Raw genomic sequence first — 12,628 nt, 5'->3', positions numbered from 1 at the left:
GGAAGTTTGTATGTAAGTCCTATGTTTTTGAAGTAAGAGACTTGAAATTTAAAATGTATGCTCTATGGATGGTGAGAAGGTATCTAAATTATGTGCCTTTAGAAATCAACCCCTTCTTGGGGTTAAAACGGGGGATGGTAGGTTGACTCGCTTATCACGAAATCTTCGAAACTGTAACAAATACAAACTTGAAATTTGACAGATAGTTTCTTTATAGGGTGTAGACATCTGTAAAGAACGGATTTTACGAAACTCGACCCCTAAGGGGGTAAAACGGGGGTTGGTAGTTTGTATGAAAGTCCTATGTTTTTGAAGTAAGATACTTGAAATTTAAAATGTATGCTCTACAGATGGTGAGAAGGTGTCTAAATAATGTATCTTTAGAAATCAACTCCCTTTTGGGGTTAAAACGGGGGATAGTAGGTTGACTCACTCATCACGAAACCTCCGAAACTATAACACCTAAAAACTTGAAATTTGGCAGATAGGCTCCTTATAGGTCGTAGACATCCGTTAAGAACGGATTTTGTGAAATTGACATACATCATGTCGCCAGGAGTGACGGACAGGGTGCAGAAAGCAAAAGCGCTGGCGTCTAATGCAAGGACTGCACTCAATGAGTCCAAGAACCTAAAAAAAGAACTAAAAAACACATTGGAGCAAAATATAGAAGCGCTGCTTCAATTGGTAGAAGAAGCAGACTCAGCGCTAAAGGTCGAGAGGGCTCGGAACGGGGACGGGGGCCTCGCGGGCGCGGAATCGGTGTACAAAAACACCGCTGAAGTACCTGCGGTGTCTACGGACTCTGGACTGAGCGAAAAAATCGACAAGCAATCAGAAATCCTTCTGGAGCACAACAAGAGGCTGGTGGATATTCAGGAGCGCCTGACACGCTACGGCGAAGCCGTGGAGGCCGCCAGCCTGAGAAGCTACGCCAGCGTGGCCGCTGCGAAGCCGCAACAACCCTCAAAACGTGCGGCCCTCCACTCAGTAATTATCTCGTCTCAAGACGAGAAAGAAACGAGCGAGGAGGTCCTGGGCAAGATCAGAAAGTCCATTGACGCCAAAGAGGGATGGGTTCAGATTGAAAGGGTCCGGAAAGCCAGGGACAGACGTATTGTCATGGGCTTCGGGTCCACCGAGGAAAGGAACAAGGCAAAGAACAGGCTGGGGAAGGAAGGAACGGGCCTCGTGGTCGAGGACGTCAAGAACCGGGACCCGCTTGTGGTTCTCAGAGGAGTTTTGAACGCTCACACGGATGATGACGTGATAAGGGCTTTGAGGAACCAGAACTCCGACATTTTTGGTGGCCTCGGCGCTGAGGATGACCGCCTCCAGATTAAATATAGAAGAAGGGCGAGGAATCCGCACCAGGCCAATATTGTCCTTAGTACGTCGCCCGCCCTCTGGGGGAGGATAACTGGCATGGGCTTAGTTAGAATCGACTTCCAGAGGGTGAGAGCGGAAGACCAGTCGCCGTTGGTGCAGTGCACACGGTGCCTGGGGTACGGCCACGGGCGGAGGTTCTGTAAGGACCCGGCTGACCTGTGCAGCCACTGCGGCGGCCCGCACCTGAGGTCGGAATGCCCGGACGAGCGGTTGGGGTCCCCACCCTCCTGCCGGAACTGTCGTAGGGCTAAGCTGGATAATCACGAGCATAACGCCTTCAGTAGCGATTGTCCCGTTAGGAAAAGGTGGGATGACCTCGCCCGCTCGACCGTAGCGTACTGCTAAGGGTGCGCCGGTGACCGCAGCGGCTCAAAAAATCCTCCAAGTGAACCTCCAGCGCTGCAAGCAGGCATACTCCGAGCTGCTGATCGAAGCCTCTAGCCTTGGAGCGCGGGTTGCTCTGGTGCAGGAGCCATACGTCGGCGGGGTGGGTCGAGTGACGGGAAAGAGCGGGATCAGGGTCTTCCAGCCCGCGGACCAAGGAAATGGGACTGTTAAGGCCGCGATCATAATCTTTGGCGCGGACTTTTACGTCAAACAGTACCCGGAACTCACCACGAACAACATCACAGTGGTAGGGATCCGGGTTCGCGGTCGGGAGATCACCCTGGTTTCGTTCTACTTTGAGCCCGACCTGCCGATGGACTCGTACCTAGCACACCTGCGCCGGGTGCAGCGCGAGACGGGGGCTCGGAGTATGATTGTTGGAGGCGACGCAAACGCCAAATGCGTCTGGTGGGGAAGTCCCGTCACGGACCGTCGTGGAGTAGAGTTGTGCGGGACCTTGGAGGATCTCGGTCTCTCTCTTCTTAACCAAGGGGAAACCCCAACTTTCGACACCATCCGCGGCGGCGTGAGGTACAGCAGTTATATTGATATAACTGCTGTATCGCTTGACCTCCTTGGCCTGGTGGACGGCTGGCGCGTGTGCGACGACCTGACTTCCTCGGATCACAACGGCATATCCTTCCTCATAAGGTCCAAGTGCATAAACAAAAATAATATTCGGCAAACGACTCGGAAATTTTATACTAAAAAGGCAAATTGGGCCCGGTTTGCTGAGAAACTGGGCCAAATTTATGACCTTAATAATCTAACAACAGTCAAAATTCAAAATTTAAACACAGGAATGCAACAAGACAACCTAGTTTCTAGTTTAAACAATTATATAGAGGAGGCATGCACTTGGGCTATTCCACTCATAAAGAGGAAGGAGGTGCTAGCTATGCCGTGGTGGAACGAGGAGTTGGCAGCACTAAAGCGCGAGGTGGTCACCAGGAGAAGGAGGATCAGGTGTGCCGCACCGATTAGGCGGGACAAGGTCATCGGGGAGTACCTGGAAGCTAAGGAGAGATATCGGACCGAGATTAAAAATGCGCAGATGCGCAGCTGGGTCTCCTTCTGCGAGAGACAGGATGGGGAGAGTGTCTGGGGGGGTATTTACAGGGTACTTGGTAGGACCACCAGGAGAGACGAGGATCCACCGCTGGTGGTAAACGGTATGGGGTTAGATGCCAGGGGTTCGGCCCGACTCTTGGCTGAGACCTTCTACCCGGAGGACTCTGAAGAGGATGACTCCGAGGAGCACCGCCGGGTGAGGGCCTTGGCCGGGCGGGCCGACATCGAAACTTCTTCGGGCCAAAGAGACCCTCCCTTCACTCATCTTGAGTTGAAGTTGGCCAGTCGGTCCTTTGACCCGAAGAAGGCCCCAGGTGGGGACGGTTTTACCGCGGATATATGTCTGCACGCTATTGAACTGGACCCGGACCTCTTTTTGTGCATCTTCAACAAGTGCCTCGAGCTCCACTGTTTTCCTAGGCCCTGGAAGGAGGCCACGGTGATCTTCCTCCGCAAGCCGGGGAAGAATACGTACACAACACCAAAATCGTATCGCCCAATTGGGCTCCTTCCAATGCTTGGGAAAATTCTGGAGAAGATGCTCGTCGCCAGGTTGCAATACCACCTTGTGCCCAGGCTAAGTACGCGCCAATTTGGCTTCATGCCTCAGCGGAGCACCGAGGACGCTCTCTATACCTTAGTGGAACACATCAGATGCAGTTTAAATAGGAAGAAGATCGCGGTACTGGTTTCACTGGATATAGAGGGCGCCTTCGATAGCGCCTGGTGGCCAAAAATTAAAGAAAGACTGGCTGAGGAAAGATGCCCCGATAGTATCCGGTGGCTCCTGGGCAGCTACCTGAGCGACAGGCGTGCTAGAGTGAGGTACTTGGGGGAGGAGCACATGAGAGATACTGGGAAGGGCTGCGTGCAGTGGGGTCTATCGGTGGGCCGATATTGTGGAACCTGCTCCTGGATCCACTGCTTCAGGAGATGGAGGCCAAAGGCGACTACGCGCAGGCCTTCGCTGACGATGTGGTGTTGCTGTTTGAGGGTGAGACGGCCCTCGAGATCGAACGGCGAGCCAATGCCGCCCTCGAACGCGTGAGGGCGTGGGGCCAGTCAAATAAACTTCGGTTTGCGCCTCACAAGACCAATGCTATGCTTGTGACGCGCAAACTGAAGTATGACACCCCACGTCTTCGCATGGGCGGGGTCGACGTTGTCTTGTCGAGCGAAATCAAGCTGCTGGGGGTCGTCATAGACCATAAACTAACCTTCAACGGCCACGTCGCGAACGTCTGCAAACGCGCGGTCGCCTTCTACCACCAGCTGGCCCGAGCGGCTAGGGCCAGCTGGGGTCTCCATCCTGAAGTGATCCGCACTATTTACAGAGCGGTGGTCGAACCTGTGATCTTGTATGCGGCCGCCGTCTGGTCGCCGGCCGTGTCTAAGCTCGGTGTACGCAAACAGCTGAACGTGGTCCAACGGGGCTTCGCACAGAAGCTTTGCAGGGCATACCGAACCACCTCCCTGAACTCCGCGCTGTTGCTCGCTGGAATACTCCCCCTCGACCTCCGCGTTCGCGAAGCGGCGACTTTATACGAGGCGCGGAGGGGGGTGCCCCAGCGGGTGATAGGGGATCGGGAATGTCCTCGACGCATCCCGCCTGTCATGTCGACCTCGAGTTCCAGTGCCTGGTCGACCGAGAACAGTTCATTGCAAATAGCGAACACGAAGTTAACATCTTTACGGACGGCAGCAAGATTGAGGGCAAGGTGGGGGCGGCCCTGTCCGTATGGACTGGCGCCGCCGAAGCTAGAACCCTCAAGCTTGCTTTGCCGTCCTATTGCACGGTATACCAGGCGGAACTCTTGGCGATATGCCGGGCGGCGCGGATGGCCGCAGACAACTTGGCCGGATCAGTCGGGATATACTCTGACTCCCTGTCGGCACTGCTCACACTCAAGAATCCAAAAGCCCTCCATCCCCTGGCCGTAGAGGCGAGGGAACACCTGCGAAGGGCTCTGCTCCAGGACAAACATATAGAATTGTTCTGGATCAAAGTCCGCGCAGGGCTAGAGGGGAACGAGCGTGCCGACCATCTGGCCAAGGAGGCTCCGCTGAAGTCCAAACGCGCGTTTGACTACGACAGCTGCCCGGTTTCGTTCATCAAGCGGAGCATTCGCATGCAGTCGCTTGATGAATGGAACCAGCGGTATCGGGCCGGCGAAACGGCTGGCGTCACCAGGGTCTTCTTCCCTGACGCGACGGCCGCACACAGGATCATAGGTAAAATAAAGGTGGACAGGTTTGTCACTCAGGTGTTGACGGGGCACGGCGGATTCTCCGAGTACTTGTACCGCTTCAAGTGCAAGGAGAGTCCATCGTGCGTCTGCGACCCTGAGTGTTCGGAATCTGTCCTCCACGTCCTCCTGGACTACCCAGCCCTGGCTTACGAGAGACTGCGTGTCGAGTGTCAATTGGGAATAAAACTGAGAAAAAATATATTACCAAAACTATTAGAAGAAGAAAATAGCAGAAAACTGTTCCTGCAGTTTTGCAAAGAAATTGCTGTACTTGTAAATAATAGAAATAGGACTTAAAAAATTATGTTTTTTAAATATTGTACATATATTTACATAAACATATAGTTATAGTTAGTATAAGTAATATAAGGAATAGTTATAAGTTTTGTAATTATTAAAAATTGATTTGTAAAAATCGATGCCTAATTGAAAATTTGTAAATAGACATAAACGGTCTCCATAGTGTTAAGCATGTATGTATAAGTTTAATTGTAAAAAATATAATATTGTAGTAATATAATATTGTAAAAAAAAGAATACATAAATAAATATATATATGCTCCCTCCCTATGTCACTCCCCCCTGGTGTGTTGCACACAGTGCGAATAGTTTAGATTAGATTTGCCTTATTTGTATTGAGGGGAAATACCCCATAATGAATGAATGTGGACGGATGAAAGAAGAAATTGGTATGCAGAATGTCTGTGGAATAAAAGCTAGAAGTATGACAAAGAGGACTAGCTTAAGTAATATAGTAAATTTGAAAAAAAGGACTCCGAAAGATAAAAATCGGAGGCGTAGGAAGAAAAAAAAAAAAAAATCAACTCCCTTTTGGGATTAAAACGGGGAATGGTAGGTTGACTCACTCATCATGAAATCTCCGCAACTAAAACAGCCACAAACTTGAAATCTGGCAGGTAGGTTCCTTATAGGGCGTAGACATCCGTTAATACCGAGTTTTATGAAACTCGGCCCCTAAGGGGGTAAAACGGGAGTTGGAAGTTTGTATGAAAGTGCTATGTTTTTGAAGTAAGAGACTTTAAATTTAAAATGCATGCTCTATAAATGGTGTGGTAATGGTCATTTATAAATGGTGAAAAGGTGTCCAAATAATCTATTTTTAGAAATCCACTCCCTTTTGGGGTTAAAACGGGTGATGGTAGGTTGACTCACTCATCACGGAATCTCCGAAACTATAACAGCCACAAACTTAAAGTTTGCAGGTAGGTTCCTTATAGGGCGTAGACATCTACTAAGAACTGATTTTATGAAACTCGACCCCTACGGGGTTAAAAGTGGGGTTGAAAGTTTGTATGAAAGTCCTATGTTTTTGAAGTAAGAGACTTGAAATTTAAAAGGTATGCTTTATAGATGGTGAGGAGGTGTCTAAATAATGTATCTTTAGAAATAACGTTCCTTTTGGGGTTAAAATGGGGAATGGTAAGTTAACTCACTCATCACGAAATCTCCGAAACTATAACACCTACAAACTTGAAATTTGGCAAGTAGGTTCCTTATAGGACGTAGATATTCGCTAAGAACTGATTTTACGAAACTCGACCCTTAAAGGGATAAAACGGGGGTTGGAAGTTTGTATCAAAATCCTATGTTTTGAAGTAAGAGACTTGAAATTTAAAATGTATGCTCTATAGATGGTGAGGAGGGGTCCAAATAATGCATCGTAATCTATATATATAAAAAAGTAAGGTCACTGACTCACTCATCACAAGAACTCAAAAACTGCTGGATGGTCCATCCATCCAGGATGGACAAAGATTAAATTTGAAATTAGATTATAGTTAGTAGACGTCCGCTAAGAACGGATTTTGCGATATTCCACCGCTAAGGGGCTTTGATTGGGGTTGATAGTTTGTATGAAACATATACAGCAGCTATATGTTCGCCTGATAGGTTATTTAAAAAAAATAATTAGCGTTAAAAATCTTAATAGTACATATCTTCATAACTATGCGAACGTAGTCGCGGGTAACAGTTGTAGTAACAGGTATTATAAAACAAAGTCCCCAAAAGTGTATGTGATCGATTCCCTCAAAATCTACTGAACGGATTTTTATGCGGTTTCACCAATGGAGAGAGGGCTTCAAGAGGAAGGTTTACGGAACGGCTAAGCCGATTTTGATGATAGTTTCACTGGAGGTTTACCGGGAAAACTTTGTGACACACTGATTTCAACGCGAGCGAAGCCGCGGGCACAGCTAGTTGCAATATATAGGTAATAATCAAAAATTCAGAATTAAAACCTGTGGAATTAAAACGTTTGGGCGCTAAGTACAAAATAATATTGTCATCAATTAATTTTAAAGTATAAACGAAATACTTTATAAATACTTTAACGTAGTCGAAAGTACAAAAAAAAGTTATATGCTTACGATATTAAACTTATTTATTAAATCGGGAGGCAGAGAAAAGGCCGTATAATGTAATATTTCATTAAGATTTTTATTAAGAAGTTGACATGGGAAATTTAATAATACACATTTTGTATACATTATATGCTTGTGTTCGACCGATATATTATATTCCATCTTGAATCAATTAAAAACAAGTGATTTTCTTTCGTCATGTCCTTTTTATGCTAGATGTTGTCTGGAAGAAATCGCCATTTTAGCGATAAGACCGCCTTTTGTACATGTCTATATTTTATTTCTTTCGGTGTACTCGTAATATTTTTTCTCTGATAGTGTACAATAAAGAGTATTTGTATTTGTAATTTTATTACACATCGTTGGAAAAATATGTCGTGTCTAAACGTTATTTTTGAGTACCAAAATACTTCCTGAACGTACCATTAATAATTTCGTTTGCAGGCAAACGAAAAAAAAAACCGACTTCAATTATATCGACAAACAATAAAACGTAGGTAGATGAAAAAATAGTCAAGTAAATACGCATTATCAAAGATTACTTCAAAAGTTGTAATCAGATCTTGATGAAATTTAAATGTGACCACATGATAAACATCGGCTTTCGATTAAATTAAAATCATGAAAATCGGTACACCCAGTAAAAAGTTATGCGAATTTTCGAGAGTTTCCCCCGATTTCTCTAGGATCCCAGCATCAGATCCTGGTTTCCTTATCATGGTACCAAACTAGGGATATCTCCTTTCCAACAAAAAAGAATTATTAAAATCGGTTCATAAACGAAGGAGTTATCCCCGAACATACAAAAAAAATATATATATATATACGGTCGAATTGAGTAACCTCCTTCTTTTTTTGAAATCGGTTAAAATGTCCATTGCCTAATAAATAAATAAATAAATATCTATACAATACACATACGGTCGTCTGTTAGTAAAGTTAGCAACTTAATGCTTGTGTTATAGGTAACAGCCGACTGGTATAGCTACATTTTTTTTTCAGTAAATATTCTTATAAATAATATATATATATAATTAAATATTTATATTACATCCAGACTCGGGGTGGGAATCGAACACACAACCCTCGGAGCATAAAGCAGGGTCACTACAAACTGCGCTAACGTGCTAGTCGAATTTTTTTTCAATCTAATGACAATATTTTCATTGAATTTCGAACATTTATTTCCATGAAAACTAAACTATATTCAGAAACGAATGGGCCTGAGTTTATGGACGCTTTTCTGTTCAATTTTATTCAAGTTGCGTCAACTATTTTTCGTGATCCTTCAATTGAATGCCGGGACATAGAGCGAGAGTGTCATTTAGAACTGGTACGTCCTTCGTAATATTTCATAGTGATTTGTGATTTATTCCCCAACTGTCCCGAGTTAGAATCGAGCAAACAAATTGATTCAATATGTCTTCCTGTCCGAACAACAATTATTTGAGCTGTAAAACTTGTCTGTTGTATGAAAATGATATTTGTATATTATAAATTTGATGAGAAATTTTTCTTAATTTAAATCTTATATATAAAATTCTCGTGTCACAATGTTAGTTAAAATATTCCTCCGAAATGGGTGGACAGATTTTTATGAAATTTTTTTTGCATAACGGGTATGTCTGAGAATCACCCAAATTCTATTTTTCATACCCTAAGGTAAAAGGAGGGGATTAAAGGGAGGTTAATAACATGTTAAAATAACGTTTGCGGGGTCAGCTAGTATATATATAGTATGATCTTATGTAATTATAATGTATAGTCATGTTTTATGACTCATTTTTTTATTTTTTGAATGATGGTCTTGTTGGGACAGTTGACAGTGAACCTCTTTCCTGTAAGGCGATGTTCATATATAGTGAGTTGATTCTCGCCTGGAGTCTTGTGTGTGCGTGTGTGTGTATATTTAAAATTATGGATATCCTTTAGTTTTCACTTTAAACATCTGAATTATACCAAGACCTAGTTGGTCGGCAAATAAGCGTACGTCTCCTCACCTCTTGAATATTAAGGCTGAAATTTTTCTAAATTTTTACGATTTTTATGTTTCTATCATAATAATATAGTGACATAGCCATCTGTAATTATCTGCACTTAATCAACTAATCGAACTTATCGATCGATCATTAGTTTAAAAGCATGCTACAAGATGTCATTGTTAAGTATAAGCTGCAAAGAATTATATAAATATTGCTATAAGCTGCAAACAATAATTTAAAAAAAAAAAAAAAAACACTCCTTTGCCGGGGCGAGCACTTTTGGATTTTCCAATATTTTTTTTTAAATATTGAGTTGATATCTCGTTCCTTAACAAACAGTGGGTAGTTTCAGGATTTAATAGGGCTGCAGTACTACGTGTTGAAATGTACAAACGATTTCGATTTCATTATATACAAACGTATGAATTTCATATTAGCCAAAGCCCTAAATTTTAATTTAGTACAAATATAGATTCATATGAGTGGCAGCGACGCGTGGGTTTGTGCTGGCTTTCGAAGAAGAAATTATTAATATTTATATATTAGATATATTTAGTACCTTATATTTAAAAATACGATTTTTCGTTTCTACACGTGACATTCATTACGACAGTCTTTATATAGATTTATCTTAATATTTGCAAGTCCGTTGAACAATTTTTTTTATGAGTGTAAAAATAGTATAAAAATATAACTAACGCCTGTAATATCCTACTACCGGGCATAGGCCTCTTTCCACATGTAGGAGAAGGATCAGAGCTTAATCCACCACGCTGCTCCACGCCAACGCGGCGTCAACGCGGTGTCATTTTTGTTAACAAGTCAGTATTTTATAAGTCTTGTATTAAATATAGCCATATTTTCACAGTAAACCTATTGATAAATGCTCACAAAAAAACACTCTTATTTGATAATAATATAATTTTCATCCGGTAAGCAGATGAGTGAAGATCGATCTAACTTGCAGTCCTCGACTAATGTATTTAAACGGACTAAAGGGCATTTGCAGGGCGAAAGATAGGAAGAAACCAAACAAAATCTGCAAGGATAAACACTATTTGTTCATTGTGGTATAAAAAAGTACGTGACATAAAAAGGTAAAGTTTCAAATAATCTCTATACTAAATTGGCCACAGCCTTCTTATTCTAGTTAACATATTGGTAAAATGACAACCGTTTCATTGTACTGACTCGGGGTTGTGACTCCAGAGATACATTTGTACGAACATTTGTTTCTAATCTTGTCTGGTCTTGTATGCTCTTGTGGGTCTCCCCATGTTACTTCTGAGACCTTGTTAAGCTGTGGCAAAAAGCGTTTCAGGCTAGTTGCTACAAATACCTGATAACGATCGTTATACACGGTGTACTGTGAAGCTGAGTGATGTATTAGTCATAATTTTTCCTTATGAAGAAAGAAGCCTTAACCCAGCTGTTGGACATTACAGACTGATGTAGACTGTATCAAACGGAGTTTTCTTCTATAAACTTAACTAAGTTTATAGAAGGACACTCCGTTTGATCTTCTTTTGTTAAATAATTACTCTCCAAATTCATTTAACAACACTAATTGCATGTGAAGAAAGCATCAAAATGATTGTTTTACAGTTTCAATGTAATTAAATCAACTCAACTAAGTCAATAAAAATTGTGGTATTTACAAATAGTATCTTCACGTAGAAAATGGCAAATGAAATAAATTTGCGTAAAAAATCTGTACCGTCGCGTTCAATAGCGCAAATGTATAAAATGTATGCGCATACATTTCCCATCGTTAGGCTTCCACTTATAACGCCGACGTGGATGCAGAACATATAGATGTGTCAAAGATTTTTTTTATATGACTCGCTAAACAAGCATTCGGCCTACCTGATGGCTAGCGGTTACCGAAGCCTGTAGACGCTTGTAACACCCGAAATATCGCAAGCGCGTTGCCGCGCTCTGGCTCACCCTTACGCACCTCTGGCCACCTACCAAAGGAAAAAGAAACGACTCGAGATTAGTATTATTTAGTTGTGATCTTCTGTAAAGTCTAGGTTTTTTCTCGACAATATATTATATCAAATGTTAATAAAATAGAATTAATTTTCGAACATTTCTTTCTATTTTAGTCGTTAAATAATTTTGTTGCCTTTCATTTAAGTAACCATTTTATTTTACTGTCATGGATATGTTTTATTAAATCAAAAATAACTTTAATCAAATCGGTACAGCTTAATAATACTGCTTTCAAGCAGTGTTGTGTTCCTGTAGTGAGTAAGGTGACCAGAGCTCCTAGTGGGGAATCGGGGATAGAGTCGGCAATGCGCTTGTGATGCTTCTGGTGTTGCAGGCGTCTATAAGCACTTACCATCAGATGAGCCGTACATTTGTTTGCTGACCTAGTTATATAAATAAATTTTAAAAAAAACTTAGTCATGCTAATGATTCAAAATGCATATTCTGCAGAGAAGAATCGGCATAATATGTATAAAATGTCACATGTATGATGTTTATATATAGTTTCAATTTACAATGGAATATTTTCTGTCAATAGATCTTTCTAAATGAAGTAATATTTTTATTCTACACCAAAGATATGTAAATACAACAAAAATAATTAAGAATTATTTATACACAATTTGCAAACCTTTTTACTAAATAGAACTCTATACAAGATGATTATGATGATATGATTACGAGTAAAGGCTTTCAGTGATTTAAACAGAATTTATACAATTAAAAAGCCAATGGGTTTAGCCTCAGGGTATGTCCCCACTGACCGTGAGACCGTATGGAGATCGTGTCTTGGCAAACGCAGTGTGGGACATCGTCCGGCCCGCTGGACCGACGATCTAAGTAAGATTGCCGGTGTAGGCTGGATAAGGATTGCGGAAAAACGGAATGTCAGGCGTGAACTTGGGGAGGCCGATGTCCAGCATATTTACTAGACTGAACCGATTGACGTCGCAGTATATTTATAACAATATTATGTATATCCACCAAAATATTCATTGCTTTGAAATAAATAGTAATAATCGCATTGTAAACACGAGAAGGAATAACAAAATTGTAACTCCAAGTTTCCGACTGCGAAAAGTAAATGTTTCCTTTCTGGGTCACGGTATTCGCATGTATAATAAAATACCACAAACGATTTTGGAATTGTCTCAACATAAATTTAAAGTTT

The 12,628-nt window shown here is 42.3% G+C and overlaps 1 protein-coding gene across 1 annotated transcript; it reads left to right on the top strand.

Moving 5' to 3' along the window:
* Positions 1-546: 546 nt before the first annotated feature.
* LOC123658921 lies at positions 547-5,393 on the top strand. Its single transcript, XM_045594211.1, has 4 exons — positions 547-1,669; positions 1,755-3,733; positions 3,778-4,246; positions 4,291-5,393. Exons 1-4 carry the CDS (start codon positions 547-549, stop codon positions 5,391-5,393), a joined length of 4,674 nt encoding a protein of 1,557 aa, XP_045450167.1.
* Positions 5,394-12,628: the final 7,235 nt, after the last annotated feature.

This window comes from Melitaea cinxia, chromosome 13 (assembly GCF_905220565.1).
Source record: "Melitaea cinxia chromosome 13, ilMelCinx1.1, whole genome shotgun sequence".
NCBI classification, from domain to species: Eukaryota; Metazoa; Arthropoda; class Insecta; order Lepidoptera; family Nymphalidae; genus Melitaea; species Melitaea cinxia.
Note: the sequence above shows the minus strand (reverse complement) of the source record. Positions and strands in the feature narration are given on the sequence as shown.